Raw genomic sequence first — 18,481 nt, forward strand, 5'->3', positions numbered from 1 at the left:
CCCCCTTACTCTTCTTTTCTGCAGACTAAACAAGTCCAGTTACCTCAGCCTCTCCTCGTAAGTCATATGCCCCCTGATCATTTTTGTTGCCCTCCGCTGGACTGTCTCCAATTTGTCCACATCCTTTCTGTAGTGGGGGGCCCAAAACTGGACGCAGTACTCGAGGTGTAGCCTCAGCAGTGCCGAATAGAGGGGAATAATCACTTCCCTCAATCTGCTGGCAATGCTCCTCCTAATGCAGCCCAATATGCTGTTAGTCTTCTTGGCAACAAGGTCACACTGATGACTCATATCCAGCATCTCGTCCACTGTAATCCCCAGGGCTTTTTCTGCAGAACTGCTGCTTAGCCAGTTGGTCCCCAGTCTGTAGCGGTGCATGGGATTCTTCTGTCCTAAGTGCAGGACTCTGCACTTGTCCTTGTTGAACCTCATCAGATTTCTTTTGGCCCAATCCTCCAATTTGTCTAGGTCACTCTGGACCCTATCCCTACCCTCTAGTGTATCTACCTCTCCCCCGAGCTTAGTGTCATCTGCAAACTTGCTGAGGGTGCAATCCATCCCATCATCCAGATCATTAATAACATGTGAACTGTGTTGGTAGGGCTGGTTGAGAAAGATCCTTGCTCATGTTTACTTTTAATATAAGCTACATTAGTTGGAAAGTTATATCATTTGCTAAATTCACATTTTATGTTCTTTGTAGATAACATAATAGTATAACTGTCTATTGTTTTAATAACCTTGTTCACTGTTGCTTGTGTAATTATGGAGAGTAAAAGAGAATCTATATATCAACCTTTTCTAGAGGTACAATTACATTTCTTTTGGCTTTGTTTTCAGGCTCCACTTGATTAGTGTTTTATTACTGGTCTGACACATGTAAGTCCTTTAATACTTTAAGAAATTTCTATGCATTTTTCATCACCTTTCCAGCCCGAATTGGGAATTCGTATCAGACTCCACTCACACTGGCAAGCTCCCTCGGCTAAACCCATGATTTATTTATTAATAACACAGCTGTAGCTTTAGCACTCTCATAAAGAGCTGGTAAACACTCTTCATTTTGTAAGGAGACAAGATAATATACTTTTAACCTCTACAATTATGTAACTTCTCCTAGACTATCTATTGAAATATTGGACTAGGATATTGCTTTTTCCTTTTGTTAGTAAAGTAACCTTGTGCTTGCCTAATAAAGAATGAAAACTGCAAAGAGAAACAGCCTTTGCGTCTGTTATCATTTGTGTTATGATAGGGCATAAAGGCCCCAGCTGGCAGCCGTGTTCTAGTGCGCAAGACAGAGTACATACGCCCATAGTAAGAGACAGTCCCTGCCTCAGAGTTTACAGTTTAAACCCTGGTCTACACTGGTGGGGGGGATCGATCTAAGTTACGCAACTTCAGCTACGTGAATAACGTAGCTGAAGTCAACATACTTAGATCTATTAGTGTCTTCGCTATGGTGAGTCGACTGCTGCCGCTTCCCTGTCAACTGTGCCTGCGCCTCTCGTGGCAGTGAAGTACAGGATTCGACAGGAAAGCGCTCAGGGATCGATTTATCATGTCTAGACTAGATGTGCTAAATCGACCCCCACTGGATTGATTGCTGCCCGCCGATCTGACAGGTAGTGTAGACATACCCTAAGTAGACAAGACTGGCAAAGACAGGAGGAAAAACAGAGGCTCAGAGGGGGGATCAGTGACTTGCCAAAGGTTATACAGAACCATAGTGGCAGAGTCAGAAATAGAACTCAGGTTCCCTGATTACCAGTTCAGTCCACTGGCCTGCATTGTCCCTGCACTTCGATACATATAGCTGCTATGTAGCATGTTTTAGAATTTGATACTGTAAATATTTGTTCCATAGGCCTCCACATGATATATCATGAGTTTGTTGACATCCTCTGTAATACACTAGCATAGTCCATTGATATCTTGCAAATTTACCAAATCATACTGATAAGCTTTTCCTAAATGGAAGTATTTCTTTTTGATTAAACATTGGTCCCAATTTAAACGTAGTCTCAAGTTCACTTAAAGTGGGTAACATTTTCAATAAGACTTTGTTAATGTTAAAATTTACAGCATTTTCTTCCTTTTCTGTTTTGAACAAATCAAAGTTAGTCATCTCATTACCAAAATATATCTCCTAACCCTTTGATGTCATCTAATTAGTTTTATAGCTGTTTGTGAAATGGATTCCAGTTCCTGCTGCATTCTTGAGAGAACTCTCATTTGCTAGAGTGTCAACTAAGTTATTTCCTCATTTATCCGGTCAGAATTTTTATAAAATGATTCTTTTCTGTTACGCTGTCTCTCTGTGTTTCTTTGCCAACCAATTTGCAATTGACAACTACAGGTGTCTTCACTGGCCTCCCTTCTTTCTGATTGATTTTTAGATAGGTAGAAAAGTTAAAGAAAACTCTGCCATTACCAAAATTTGTACCTCTTACTGTGTCTGACTGTATTTCAGTACAGACTATAATAAACTTAGTGACTGAGTACATTGGTTGTCACTAAAAAGTTAGCATATGCCATGAGTTACCAATCAGTATTATCTGAGATGATCACAATTCTATCCTGTATTTAAAATAGATATTTTTGATAAGAGTTAATATTTACTTATAAGTAGCTTTGAATGTAAAGTTCTGTAGAGCTCTCTGTTAGTGTTAGTGAAATGCTTTAAAGATACTTAGAAGATACTGTTTGCTGTAGTGTATGCATGAATCTGCAAATTATCTACTCCAAAAGAGAACAGAAAAAAGAAGTTGGAGACTAACCAGTTTTTTTTTACAAACAGCACTCCATTCTGCCAGCCTTCATGTGTCACTTAGCATCTTAGATTTCAGGAAAGGGACCATGTCTTTCTGTATGTTTGTACAGTGCCTAGCACAATGAGACTTTACTTCTGATTAAGGCCACTGGATGCTATTGTGTTAGAAATAAAAAATATTAGTAACTTGTTTTTTCATACCTCCCATCTACTGACTTTGTCAGTTTTACAAAAGCTGGACCGCTAGTATACTTGAAGTGCTCTGGTGTGGTTGCCTTTGTGGTCCATAAAGTTCCATATGTACCTTAGAGTGTAAAATTTAGTCCACTTTTTCCAGAGCTGTAAAAATTCCTGCCAAGGCTTTGCTGATGCTGGCAAGCAAACAAGTAAGTAAACTAAACAGAACTATTCTAGTTTCTGGAAACATTAGAACTGAAGGGAATAAATTAATGTTGACCAAATGGAAAAAGATCAGATCATTGGGGAAAGACGTGTTTATTTTTAAGGTTGTCAAACTATAATTGAGTCAATGATTATATAAGAAGCTGACAGTGTCATTTTAAACCATTTTGAATTAATTATTATATAAGAAGCTGACTGTTTTTAGTTTGTTTAGTTTTTCTTTGCCTCCGAGTATGCACACTTATATCTGTGAAAGTAATCTCAAGGTTGTTCATCAGATTTATTTGCAATTTCATATGCATCTTTTTTGGAACGTGAAGTATTTACTACAGTTTTTTTCCTTCAGCGCAACCTTAGGCTTTATCTGCACTGGAACCTGAACGACTAAATTTGGTCGTCCAGAGATGTGAAAAAAGCACATACCCCTGAACAACAAAAGTTTTGCCGGCAAAAAACACCGGTGTGAACAGCGCTTTGTCGGCAGGAGACAAAGCTACCGCCACTCATTGGGAGTGGAAGTTTTTTTTGTCAGCAGGAGAGCTCTCTCCTGCCGACAAACAGGGGCTACACTGCATGGCTTTTAGCGGCATGGCTGTAGCTGCACAGCCGTGTCGCTAAAAAGTGTGTAGTGTAGACGTAGTCTTAATATCATGTATGCTTCTGTTGATATTAAGGCAAATTGTCAACCCATTCTCTATACTCACTGTGAAACGCATCCCAATATTTTTGTTTGAAAAAGCATCTTGAGAGAGACAAAAGCTCCCTATCTGTATTACAAATGTATTCTTCAGTCAAACATTTTTCAATAAATAACTCCTATTAGGTCTGTCATGGTAAATATCTTCTAACTTTTAGACATAATAATTTCCTTGTGATGAGATTTTCATTTTTCTTCATTGTTTTATAGTTTTGTCTGTCACTGTGTTCACAGAAAGCTCTCTTTCCTGGGCTTTATAAATACATTAAATTATTTTTGTTATGCCAATTTTCAGTAATTTTAGCATATTATCCAAAATCAACAGATGAGTAGCTGATGGTTTTTCCTCCCTCTTTAGTAACTGAAACAATCTAGATTAATTTGAGCATTTTACCTTCATTTCCTTTTTCACCTTAGAGTAAGAAGGTGGATATATGTCCTTGATGTTTTCTTGTGATGAAAATGTGACAGCGAAGGCACATACACTCATATTAGTGGGTGAACTTGAAGGAATTGTTATGGTCCTGTGGATACAGAATTAATTTGTTTCCCCAGTTTTCCAAGTTTTAATAGTAATTTATGTATATTACATTTGAAATAGTTTAGTTGTTTAATGTGTTTTTTCCTTATGCTTTGTTTGTGCTAGTGGCAATCCACTGACAGGAACTGAATGCAAGCTGAGACAATCCAACTCTTTGAATCAAAGGTTTAGCATCTGTCGTTTTAGTATAATCTTATTAGTCATTATTTAATTGAATTTAACCTCATGTAATTCTGAGGTCTCTTTCATTTTCTTTAAAGGCATTGAGTCCAATTCTGTTCTCAGATCAATATAAATCAGGCATAATTCTATTGAGATTAATCCAGTTATATTTTCACAAAGATAATCCAGAGACACAAGCGTATAAAATTCAGGTCTTCTTTATATGACATAAAGAAGCAAAATACGGCACAAGTCAAATTTGTAAAAAATCTTTTGGAAGTCACCTTGAAGCTTGAAGTCCGGGAACATTTACACGTGTACTTAACTTCCAGAATAGTATTCAGAAGCAATTATAAGGGAAGTTTTTTGGGAGAGGGGAGAGGAGGCTGGGGCATTTAGGTCTTATTCATCTGGCTAGAATGGCTGTGGTTTTGTTTACTATCTTTGGAGAGCTGGGGATAGGCGAGCTTGCTAGAGGGTATGAGACAGATAGATCTGCACATAAAAATTAAACCCTCAAATTGTGATTTTGGGAGGAAAGATCTTTTTAGTTTGACCAACTTAAACTTTAACCTTTCATCCAGATTTTGTTAATCTGAAATGCTGTTCCAAGTTCAGTTGCTGAATACCAAAATGTAAATGGGAGAAAGTTATAAGTATTTGTCTGCTTGGAAACAGTCCCTCTGTTTGCATAGCTGAATGAATGTATGATTTGTCCTTTCCTATGATTTCAGTTTCAGCTCTCTGCCTCACAGGATAAAAAATCATGAATTGGACTCCCACCTCACCAAAAATGCTGAGGTTGTCCCAATAATCATGAGGGTTTTTTTTAAATATTGTTCTGTGTTTTCAATCTGTCTTTTCGTTATTGAACTATCGCTGCCCATTGTGTGTGTGCGCGTGTGCATGCGTGTGCGTGCATGCGAGCATGATAATTAGTGTTGTCCGTTCTCCCAAATAAACTGGGTATCATGATGGTGGCTCCTGCTGCAGGAGGTCTTATCCCCACATCTACCCACCCCCTGCCCAGCAATTAATACTGTCCCCCATTTCCCCGCTCAGTTTAGCCCCACCCCCCTCACTTTATCGCCACCCTCCCGCCCCAGTTTAGTCCCCAGCTTCACCTCTGCTCCTCCTAAGGCTCCTCCCTCTCCCAGACGTGGAGAGCTGCAGCCTGGATCTCCTTACTCTCTTCCCAGGCTCCTAGGGGGGGAAGGCAACTTCAGGGGCACTTGACCATCCTCCGCCCTTTCCCAGGCTGAGTGCTGCGGTGGGGAGGGAAAGGAGCGGAGCAGATGTGCCATCCTGTCCTGTTTGTTACAGGAGGGGGAGGAGGAGGTAGTGGAGCTGTGCTGGGCTGCTGGGCCCTGTGCTTCCTCCTCCTATCTCCCTTGCTGTGAGAACAGTGAGCAGAGGTACACTGCTGGCTTCCAGCAGGGCTGAACTTCGTGAGGGGGATGGAGCTTCTTGCATCATTGCAAGAAGAGCTCCAGAACCCTCCAAAATCTCGTTGCTTGTGAAAAAATTGTCAAAACTGTGGTAGCATTGAATTTTTTAAGTTATTTTTGAGTTGAAACATTTTAGGATAATCGAGGTGTAATACCTCTGGACTGGACTGGAAACCTCAGATGTCACAAAGCACCTACGGACTTGTTGACTGACTGATTTGGGGATATTATTTTGATCCATGGATTTTCCTAGCTCAGAATTACTGGAAAGGAGAAGTTCTTTATTTGACAAAAGGTGGCCTAATCAGACCCCACTGGGTAATGCCAGAAGGCGAGTGCCCCATCCTGATTAACCTAGGAGCTCTGGGGGGTTCAGTGCCAAGGGGGAGGAAACCAGCTTCAAAAACTGAAGGAAAGGCTTGTGGGCCTTCACTTCTAGCTTGTTAGCCTGTTTGGCTCAATTGCCTGCAAAGGCTGCTGTCATTGCTGCTACTCTGGCTGTTTGTTGGCCACTGGCCATGTGATGTCACCGTTCTTGACAAAGAGGCCTCTATGCTTTCTCCACCACGCTGACTGGCCAGTGAAGAATGGGAGTCCAACAAAGTGCCACATCTAGGATTCAACATTTATAAGCAAGTAGCCTCTAATCAGCCAGCAAGTCCATTGCCATTAAAATATCTGAGCTGATTAGGGTTGTCAGCCCTCCAGGATTGGCCTGGAGTCTCCAGAAATTAAAGATTAATCTTTAATTAAAGATTGTCATGTGATGAAATCTCCAGGAATACATCCAACCAAAATTGGCAACCCTAGAGCTGATAAGAGCACAAACTGAGCTTTTCAGTCCATGTACAGTAAAAGGTTTATTATCTGGCACGTTGGGGGAATGGGGTGTGCCAGTAAGTGAAAAATTCCAGTTAACTAAGAGGGAGGGAGTTTGGGGTGGGAGGGGGTGTGGGGCTGGGGTCATGGGAGGGGTTGTGGGGCATGGGTCTTGGGATGGAGTTTGGGTGCAGAAAGGGGATCGGCGCAGGGGATTGGGGCACAGGAGGGATTTGGGGGTGGTTAGGTGGCTCTGCGCACTGCCTCTGCCCACAGGCAGTGCCCCCGCAGCTCTCATTGGCCGTGGTTCCCAGCAAGGGGAGCTGTGGAGCCAGTACATGGGACAGGGGCTGCGCACAGAGCCTCCTAACCACACCTGTGCCTAGGAACAGCAGGCCAGGTTGTCGCTTTTGGGCAGCCACACAGAGCCAGGTATGGAGCCTGCCGGCTCCACAGCAGCTGACCTATAAACTGGACTTTCTATGAAGATTAGAAATGCCAATTTATAGAGCATTTCGGTTGGTACAGGGCCGGATAACACAGCTTCCTGAGGCTGAATGACACCACAAGAGTCACAACCACCATCAACTTTTTTTATTTCTAGATTGATGCCTCTGCCCCAGCATTCTCAACTTGTTTTTAGCTCCAGCAGGTTGCTGGTTGTGAACATGTGTGAATAGGGGTATGTGTGGCTGGACCCCACAGAAGATATGGCGCTATTAAATAAGTCCTCACATACCTAAAACACCCCTAGGTTAAACAGCCTTGCTGTCTAAAGGTATGTCTGCATTGCAGTTAGACACTTGCAGCTGGCCCGTGCCAGGTGACTCTGGCTCGTGAGGCTTAGGCTAAGGGACTGTTGAACTGCAGTATAGATGTTCAGGCTTGGGCTGCAACCTGAACTCTGGGACCCTCCCATCTCACAGGATCTTAGAGCCCAGGCTCCAGCCTGAGCCCGAATGTCTGCGGCCATAATGAAACAGGCCCTTAGCCTGAGTCCCATGAGATGGAGTCAGCTGGCATGGGCCAGCCATGGATTTTTAATTGCAGTTGAGACATACCTGAAGAGATCTCACACACATCTCATAGGTTAGGAGTTGTATGTTTAATCCTGTGAAATAATGTTTATTTTCATCTAAATTTGTCATTTGAGTGTTAAATATAACAAGCTGTTTCATATAGAATTGCACTGGAATATTTCATGTAATCCTGTGCTTGGCGGGGAAGAGACTGGCTAATCACCCAGCCACCAGAAATTGGAGGGAAACTGCTTTAATTGGCATCAGAGCTGTGATCTCAACGTTACCTTCAACCATGGAGTGATTTGACCCTCCCTGTAGCAGCTCTTTGACTGGAACATAAATATATTGATGAGCAGTGTAAATTCCCTGTTATTTTGGAGACTTACAGTTAAACAAGATTGCTGCCTTCCCAAATTTTACATAATGCAGGAATGCAAAAGAGTGCACATAATATGTGGATTTTAAATCTTACTGTACACAGCTATAGCATTTTTTAAATTTCTGCACTAGTTTCACTTAGAATTGTTACTTTAAAATAGTAAGTTAAGCACTTACATAGTACCCTACATTTAAAAAGCATTGTACAAACACTGGGCTGTCTTGTGCCATTGATTTTTAGGCAAACTACCCATTTTTCTTAATGTGGAAATCTGCTTAAAACAGTGGCATGATATGCCTGAATAAGGGATCTATTGTGGTTGGTAAACTGCAGCCTATAGTAGGTGAAGTGTGAGAAGACACCACTCTGGTGACAGTTATCAAAAGCATTGTCTGGGAGTTCTGAGAGCCTTTCTTTGTCCAGACATTCTACTAACTACCAGTTCTGAAATTTCCTTTGAAATTTTCCTACTGGTGTCTACATCTATCCTTTACAGTTAACTAGTTCAGTATTGCTGGGATTGCTGACAGCATGCATTTATTCCTTTAAACCTACAGTGTGCCCAGATATTATTTGATGACATCTCAAATACCTGTAGTAGCAGTAGTAGTAATAATTAGCTATTTATATAAAATTTTATTTGGAAAGAATAAGGAATTTTAAACTCTTGGGACAGAATTTTCAAAGGGACACATTGACCTGGCTTCCATTTGATTGCATGCAGTTTTAGTGCACTAATGTTATCCTGTGTAAGTGATCAAATCTATACATGCAGAACCCATTTGTGCTCAGATTTCAAATGAAGTTTGTGCGTGTAAGGTCTCTTCATGCACATGAGTGATAGGACGCAAAATTTGCATGGACCACATTTTAAAAAGTAGGCCTTTGCAGTACTGTTTGTGACCTGGAAAGGGAAAAGTAAAATAGGTAGTGTAATTTCTAAGACCATCATTTGAAGCCCTACACAGCTGTGTGTTACTCTGACCCTGCTTCAGAGGCACCTCATTCAAAAGCCATTTACATTTCTATGATAGATTTGGTCAGGAAAGTCTTTTTTTTGGGGGGGAAGGAGGTCAGTTTTTTCAAATCTGTAATTGTAAGGAAATGTTCAGAACAATACTGTTTTATTTAAAGTACCTGAGACTTTTTAAAAATTTTGCAAGGGACACTTGAGAGTGGAAGCTGAGAAGGAAGCAAAGTCTCTGAGTAAGGGACACAGTAAGCCGAGAATCAGTGTCTAGCCCAGGTAGGAGGAAGGCAGTAGTGTCTCAGAGCTTGAATAGCATGCAAAGGTCTAGTGTTAATAGTGACTTTACAAGATTCCACAAGTATCAAGGGTTTTATAGAGAGGTAAGTGGCTAAAAATGTGTTCTTTCATGGGGATCTTAATGAGCTTATCTAGGACCTGAAGGATATTCCTGTAGCTATTATTTATTCCCTGTGGTGATTTTTGATGGTGAACTCCACTAATGTTCCTTCTTTACCTCTGTATTTTAATGATTTTTCCAGCTGTGTATGTCTCTGGGGAAGAATCATAAGGACCTTATAAATGAGCAATGGAAAGTTCTGTTCTTTTTTTTCCAATTTCTCAATTTAAAAGCTCATCTACAGGTAAAAACAAAGAGGAATCCTTGTGGCACCTTAGAGACTAACAGACTTATTTGGGCATAAACTTTCCTGGGCTATAACCCACTTCATCTGATGCATGGAGTGGAAAATACAGTAGGCAGGTATAGATTTCAGAGTAGCAACCGTGTTAGTCTATTCACAAACAGAAAAGAAGTGCTTGTGGTACCTTAGAGACTAACAAATTTATTTGAGCATAAGCTTTCGTGAGCTACAGCTCACTTCATCGGATGCATTTGGTGGAAATTTGGTGGGGAGATTTATATACACACACACAGAGAACATGAAACAATGGGTATTACCATACACACTGTAAGGAGAGTGATCATTTAAGATGAGCTATTACCAGCAGGTAGGGAGGGTGGGGGGAAGGAAGAAAACCTTTTGTGGTGATAATCAAGGTGGGCCAGTTCCAGCAGTTGACAAGAAGTCTGAGGCACGGAGGGGCGGGGGGAATAACATGGGGAAATAGTTTTACTTTGTGTAATGACCCATCCACTCACCTGCTGAGGTGAAGAAACAGATTGACAGAGCCAGAAGAGTACCTAGAAGTCACCTACTACAGGACAGGCCCAACAAAGAAAACAACAGAACGCCAGTAGCCATCACCTTCAGCCCCCAACTAAAACCTCTCCAACGCATCATCAAGGATCTACAACCTATCCCGAAGGACATCACTCTCACAGATCTTGGGAAACAGGCCAGTCCTTGCTTATAGACAGCCCCCCAACCTGAGGGCATTGCTGGCACCTGATGGTATATATCACATTGGTAGATGTGCAGATGAACGAGCCTCTGATAGTGTGGCTGATGTGATTAGGCCCTATGATGGTGTCCCCTGAATAGATATGTGGACAGAGTTGGCAACGGGCTTTGTTGCAAGGATAGGTTCCTGGGTTAGTGATTCTGTTGTGTGGTGTGTGGTTGCTGGTGAGTATTTGCTTCAGATTGGGGGGCTGTCTGTAAGCAAGGACTGGTCTGTCTCCCAAGATCTGTGAGAGTGATGGCTCGTCCTTCAGGATAGGTTGTAGATCCTTGATGATGCGTTGGAGAGGTTTTAGTTGGGGGCTGAAGGTGATGGCTAGTGGCGTTCTGTTGTTTTCTTTGTTGGGCCTGTCCTGTAGTAGGTGACTTCTGGGTACTCTTCTGGCTCTGTCAATCTGTTTCTTCACTTCAGCAGGTGGGTATTGTAGTTCACTCTCACAGATCTTGGGAGACAGGCCAGTCCTTGCTTACGGACAGCACCCCAACCTGAAGCAAATAGTCACCAGCAACCACACAACAGAACCACTAACCCAGGAACCTGTCCTTGCAACAAAGCCCGTTGCCAACTCTGTCCACATATCTATTCAGGGGACACCATCATAGGGCCTAATCACATCAGCCACACTATCAGAGGCTCGTTCACCTGCACATCTACCAATGTGATATATGCCATCATGTGCCAGCAATGCCCCTCTGCCATGTACATTGGTCAAACTGGACAGTCTCTACGTAAAAGAATAAATGGACACAAATAAGACGTCAAGAATTATAACATTCAAAAACCAGTTGGAGAACACTTCAATCTCTCTGGTCACTCGATTACAGACCTAAGAGTGGCTATTCTTCAACAAAAAAGCTTCAAAAACAGACTCCAACGAGAGACTGCTGAATTGGAATTAATTTGCAAACTGGATACAATTAACTTAGGCTTGAATAGAGACTGGGAGTGGATGGGTCATTACACAAAGTAAAACTATTTTCCCATGTTATTTCCATACCTCCTCCCTCCCCCCCACTATTCCTCAGACGTTCTTGACAACTACTGGAAAGGGCCTACCTTGATTATCACCACAAAAGGTTTTCTTCCTTCCCCCCACCCTCCCTACCTGCTGGTAATAGCTCATCTTAAGTGATCAGTCTCCTTACAGTGTGTATGGTAACACCCATTGTTTCATGTTCTCTGTGTGTGTATATAAATCTTCCCACAGTATTTTCCACTGAATGCATCCGATGAAGTGAGCTGTAGCTCACGAAAGCTTATGCTCAAATAAATTTGTTAGTCTCTAAGGTACCACAAGTACTCCTTTTCTTTATGCAGGTATAAATACACAGCACATGAAAAGATGGGCGTTGCCTTACTGAGTATGGGGTCAGTGCTAACGAGCCCAATTCAGTTAGGGTGGATGTGGTGTAATAATTATAAATGCTCTGTTATGAGCTGGATGAAATCTTGTTCTGGGTTGAGTTAAAACCCCATTTAGAATGATAGCTCGCTGCTGCCGGCGGGGGGGGTGGGGCTGGGGCGAGTCCTCCTCTCTGGCTCCAGTCCCAGGGCAGCCTGCCTGCACCCCAAACTCATCCCCAGCCCTGCCCCAGCACAGAGCCCATACCCACAGTCAGAGCCCTCATCCCCCCACACCCCAACCCGCTGCCCTAGCCACAGGGCCGGTGTAAGGATATTTTGCACCCTAGGCGAAACTTCCACCCTGCACCCCCCTCCTCTCCCTCTGGAACATTGCTTATTATAAACTTTCAAAAACGAATACTGCATAATGTGGCGTTGTTCATTAGAATTAATACACATTCGGCTTGAAAATTTATTAATTTCATTATTTAGTCTACATATTTAATGAAAATAAATGAATAAAGTGACAGTGTTGACATTGTTATTCTTTTCACTTTGCACAACATAGCATAAAATAAATAAAATAAATCACATAACATTATACACAATACACTATCACAGAGTAACACATTATAATTTAAAATTTATTTTTCCGCGCTTTCAGTTTAGCAAATTTAGAAACAGGTTCCTCCAAGTCAATGCTGCGAGCAGTGTCATGTTCTATTGACAAAGTAGATAGCCCAACAAGACTTTGTTGCAACACTGATGTTCGCATGTACGTTTTTATCAACTTGAGCTTCGAGAAGCTTCACTCACCGCTGGCCACAGAAACTGGGAGAGTCAAAAGGATGCGAAGAGCAATAACTGTGTTGGGGACACTATCTGTCAGCTTATTTTTCCATATGAAGTTCAATACATCTTGCGGTGATGCACTCTTTTGGCCTCGTCTTGCAATAGCTTGCAATTCATTGCACGAGTTGGAGGCATCAATATCTTTGGATTCACCATGTGCAAAGCTTACTCCAGATTCAAGCAATGTTCCATAATTTGCTTCAGTGTTGTATTTTGCAAACTGTAAACATCATATAGGAAACCAAATACTAAATTAATTTGCTTTATCAATGTGAATCTTTCTTCAACCGAATGTATTGCTGTGTCTGTATTCACACTGTCAGTCTTGGCAGGACCATCCTGGGATGGATGGAGAGACTCAGCTACGAAGTACTGCAGGTCCCTGCTTGCCCTACACTCCTCTCCCTCTCCAATACTGCATAGTTGGAGCCAATCAATCGCTGTTTGAATTTGAAGCCATTAGTGCTGCTCTGCATTTCCCTTTAGCCATGATCTCTCTATGGGGCACAGTGTTTCTCTGGCTTTGTTCCTCTCTCCCCGCCTGGGTCCCAGTTTGTAGAAAGCCCCAGCGCAGGGCAGCTCCAACTGTTCCCCCGCTGACAGAGGCTGGGGCAGGGGGAGGGGCATGGGGCAGCTCAGCTCTGTGGGCTGCCGTCCTCTCCAGCTGCCGGCGCACGAGGGGAGCTTGGACCAGCAGGTGCCTGAGCTGTGGGGAAGCGCTTACCTTGGCCAGTGCACCAGCATCCTCTTCCTCCACTGGGTGCTCGCGCGAGGCTCTTTTGTTCTTGGGCGGCGGGTATGGGGGGGTGAGTGCGCTCTCCGTACCCCCCGCTGTGGCTGAGCATAGTGGCTGAGCCAAGGCAGCGGCCCGTTTCCTTGCCAAGCCCCGCTGCTGCCTGGTTTGCTTTTTGGCGACCCCAAATCTTGGCACCCTAGGCGGCCGCCTAGTTCGCCTAGTGGTTACACTGGCCCTGCCTAGCCCTGAGCCTCTCCAACACCCCAAATCCCCTCATCTCCAGCCCCAACCAGAGTCCTCATCCCCCCCACACCCTAACCCACTGCCTCAGCCCTGAGCCCCCTCCCACACCCCAAGCCCCTCATCCCCAGCCACAGCCCATAGCTCTCACCCCTGCACCCCATCCCCAAACCTGCACCCCCTCCCTCTGCACCCTCTCCCATCCCCAAACTCCCTCCCAGAGCCTGCACCCCTCTTGCACCCCAATCCCCTGCCCTAGCCCAGGGTCTGCACCCCAGACCACCTCCCCAACTCAAACTCCCTCCCAGAGCCTTGGGCAGGTGGGGGGTGGAGTTTGGGGGGGGGCAGAGTTTGAGCAGGGGCAGGTTCTGGGTACCACCAAAATTTATGCAAACCTGCCACCCCTGCCGGCAAGAGCCGGTGTGCCGTACCGGGACGGATCAGCTTCTCCAGACGGTAATTTAAAAGGCCTGGGGCTCCCAGCAGTGACTGGAGCCCCGGGCCCTTTAAATTGCCACCAGAGCCCCACTGCCGGAGCCCTGGGGTAGGGGTGGCAGGGCTCGGATGGCAATTTAAAGGGCCCATGGCTCCTGCCACTGCTACAGCCCCGGGCCCTTTAAATCACCACTGTAGCCCCACTGCCACTACCCCAGGGCTCTGGGGACGATTTAAAGGGTCCGGGGTGGTAGAGGCAGCAGGAGCCCTGGGCCCTTTAAATAGACGCCGGAGCCTGCCAGAGTCCTGAGGTAGTGGCAGCAGGGCTCTGGTGGCTATTTAAAGGGTCCAGGGCTCCCGCTGCCTCTACCTCCCCGGGCCCTTTAAATAGCCGTCAGAGCCCCAGGCTCCGGCAGCAGCGCTTCGGGGACGATTTAAAGGGCTGTGGACGGTAGCGGCAGCTGGAGCCCTGGGCCCTCCTGCTGGACCCCCAGGGCTCCATTGGCAATTTAAAGGACCCAGGGCTCTGTTGCGGTAGTGGCAGCTAAAGCTCCGGGCCCTTTAAATCACCCCTTTAAATCGCCCCCGAACCTCACAGCTCCCAGCCAGCTCTGCAGCTGAGAGCTCAGGAGGTGATTTAAAAGGCCTGGGGCTCCCAGCTGCTGCTACCACCCCCCTAGCCCCAAGCCTTTAAATCCTGATTTAAAGGGCCTGGGGATTTAAAGGCCCCGCCCCTTCCAGTTGAGGCCTCGCCCCCTCCTCAGGACTCCAGAGTACTGGCACGTCCTTTACGTTACTTTCACCCCTGTGGAGTTAAGTCAGCGTAGCAGGGCAGTTACAATGGCAGGAGCAAAATTTAAGTGTAGACACTTCCATGCTTATGTCAACTTTAAGCTGCTTTGCGTCAACAGATCTGAGAGAGACAACCTGAAAGGTTAGCTGAAAGCACTGTGGCCGACACTGGAAGAAACCTGGGAAGAGGTTTTAGGGTTGGGTTTCAGACTGAAAAGAGTGTTCTTGGTTCTGGGAGTAGGCTTGGCAGAGTTTTTTTCTTTTTAAATAATTTTGACGGATAATATCGATGTTCATATTAAAGCTTTTTATTTTTTTACTTGATTTTAAATTTTCACAGTTGTGCAAAGATATGGGGGGTTGGACAATAATTATTTAATGACAGTCGGCATTGAGATTCAAAAAGTTAAAGCTTTAAAACCATTAAAACACGAATTATCAACATTACATGTCAAAATATATAAAATAAATATCCTGAAATCAAACTCTAATAAGGTCTTAAGCAGAATTTTTCTTTGACTATCTGTAAATTTCTATGATGATCTATGGAAATATTTTTTTCAACATTTGTGTATGTATGGTGAAATTGATGTGTATTGACATTTACCTATAAAAATCTCATCATTTCCATCCTAATTATGAAGAAAAAAATTGTTTCCTGATATTTCCTCCTGTATTCAGAGACATAGGACTTTCTTTGTAAAGAAACAAAACTGCATCAAATACATATTTCCCAATTTCTACATCCAACTGGAACCCCCCCAGAACCCCCAAATTTGACAAGCTGTTCAAGTCCAAAAAGGGAAACAATACAGTGGAGTGGAAGAACAAAGACAATTTCTAATATTAAGACTTGTAGTTCTGCAAACATACATTTAATATCCAGTGTTTAAAAGCTATATTTTGTTTCAAATTAAAATGTTAAATCTATTAATATTAATTATTAACATTTATATTGTTTTAACATTAGAGGCCATGATCAGGATATCTTGAGAGGAAATTCAAGCAGTCTAGCTAATATTCAGGGCATTAATTCTGTAACAATGTCCTGTATTTACCAATTAACATACCATCAATCATTTTCTAAAATTAGCAAAAAAAAATTTAAATTTTCAGTTGATAACATAAATGACCAACTCGAGTTACTGGCCTGAGGCACAGCCATAAACTGTCATCTCTTTCTAGCTAGTCACTTAATTCCAAGGAAATGCCTTGCAACTCAATTTTTGTTCCTTAATTGATGGTGTAATATTTTGCCTTGAGAAACCAAACCGCCATTAAAAGCTATAAAGCAACTGATGTAATTTTTTGCAGGGTCGTTGTACAAGAGAGAACTGCAAGTACCTTCATCCACCAACACATTTAAAAACTCAACTAGAAATTAATGGCAGGAACAACTTAATCCAACAGAAAACTGCAGCAGCAATGCTTGCCCAGCAGATGCAGTTCATGTTTCCAGGATCACCAATTCAGCCAATGGTAAGTATCCTTTTTCAAATGATGTGGTGGGTAATTAAAGCTCAGTTGTGAGATTGGGTTGACCTGAAAATGGCCTCTAAACACCTTACTACTTTCTTTGTCAATGAAAATAAATTGCTGTTTAAAGACTGTGTGAAGTACAGAAATGCTGGAAAACATGCACAAATTTAAAAGTGTGTGCTGAGGAGTCATCATAGATGTGGCACATCCCCCATTCCCTATCTCAACCTGACTCATTCTCTCCTTCCTCTCTCTCCATCCTTCCTCCCCCTTCTCCCCACACACACTTTCTTTCTCTCAGGTTTTGAGACCCAGCTACCTTGGGTTAGCTTTGCAAGGGCTTTGTTAAGATCCCCGCTTGAGTGGAAAGAGTTACAAGAACAATAACCATTTGAGTAGGATTGCAGTGTCTTCTTTCCCAGTGTCTATGAGCTGAATCATTTTAAATAAATCTCATAAATAAATAAATTCATCTCAGATTGTTTCTTTATTCCCTTCCAGAATGGAACTAGTGATTATGTGTTCATGGGTTGTGCTTGCTTCCTAGCTTGAAGTCTGAAGTGCCCCAGAGTGACATAGACAAAGAGAAAAGACTTCACAAGCTTCAAAAGTTCCATCTTTTGAAATCATACGTAAAACAGTTTGGGGCATTTCTTGCAAATCCAGATACACAGCAAGCATCTTGCAGCCATGAACACCAGCTTGGTATAAATGATATGGGCATATGTATAAATGATCAATCCTATGGAATGTTCAAACAGGTCAGGGCCATCTTTGTAACAAACAATAAAGATTAGAGGTGAGTGGGCGCTACTCCTTTACCTCAAGCGCATTGTGACCCAGTGGGAACACTTAGGGTCAAAGCCAGCTTTCATTGATTTCATATGGAAGTTGGATCAGACATGTGTGTGTATATGTATCACACATGCACGTGCGAGAGAGGAGACAATATAAGGGGAGCAGGGAGAGTGGACAGCAGGGAGGAGGAGACTGAGGAGACAGGGAAATGTAAAAGGACAGGCAGAGAGATCTTCTGGTGCAAGAAAATGAAACCTTGTTTATATTAGTAATTTGGTTTTCCCAGTAGACCAGTCATTTATGCCCAGTCAGTTGCATCCTAGATCTCTCACCAAAGACAACACTTGTAGCCAATCCTATAATAAACTATCTAAGGATTTATTAGCTAGGAAAAAGAAATGAGTTATTTATAAGGTTAAAGCAGGTAAACGTGCACGCACAAATGAGTTACAGTCTTATGTTCCGAAAGGGTAATAGAAGCTGCTGTAATATGCAAGGTGTGTATATATATGTACTTTAGGGCTAACCCAGACCAAGGCCAGGGGAACTCTTGCTTGTGCTTAGAAATCTTCACCCCTTACAGTTCAAGCAGCTTAGAGGTACAGTTCTTTCTTATCAGTGATTTTTATTCCCTTTCCCCCAGAGTTCAAGTTGATGGAACAAGTCTACCTGCACGTCTTCTCTACATGGTTGTTGGGAGGAGCAATTGACAGAGTTCTTGTTCTTTGATGTTTCACAATGGCTTATTTAGTTTCAGTGGGCCTTCTTGGTGGGCCAGACCTAACACCTTCTGTAGGAAGCCAGCATTTCTGCATTAATTAATGTTCCTTTCCTGTTTGATGACTTATACAATTACAGAGGATTACCATGCAAACACCTACTGTAACCTTGTACAGTAAAAGCTGTTTTATCTGGCATGTTGGAGAATGGGGGGTGCTGGTAAGTGAAAAATGCCGATTAACTAAGAGGGAGGGAGTTTGGGTACGGGGCTGCACGGGAGGAATTGCAGGGCGCAGGCTCTGGGATGGAGTTTTGGTGCGGGAGGGGGGTTGGGGCAGTTGGTTGGAGCGCGGGAGGGGGCTCGGGGTGTCAGATCCAGGAGTGTTCACCTCGGGCGGCTCCCTGCAAGTGGCAATCTGTCCTGGTTGCTCCTAGGCAGAGGCGTGGGTA

General features: G+C 43.4%; 1 protein-coding gene across 31 annotated transcripts in view; it reads left to right on the top strand.

The window, feature by feature from the left end:
- Positions 1 to 18,481, top strand: part of MBNL2 (muscleblind like splicing regulator 2) — a 181,211-nt gene that overhangs the window by 111,856 nt on the left and 50,874 nt on the right. For all 31 annotated transcript variants that reach the window (XM_038405879.2, XM_043504692.1, XM_043504680.1 and 28 more), the window contains one exon: positions 16,349 to 16,513. In XM_038405879.2, the coding sequence (XP_038261807.1) occupies positions 16,349 to 16,513 (165 nt within the window). The remainder of the gene's footprint in view (positions 1 to 16,348; positions 16,514 to 18,481) is intronic.

This window comes from Dermochelys coriacea, chromosome 1 (assembly GCF_009764565.3).
Source record: "Dermochelys coriacea isolate rDerCor1 chromosome 1, rDerCor1.pri.v4, whole genome shotgun sequence".
Classification (NCBI taxonomy): Eukaryota; Metazoa; Chordata; order Testudines; family Dermochelyidae; genus Dermochelys; species Dermochelys coriacea.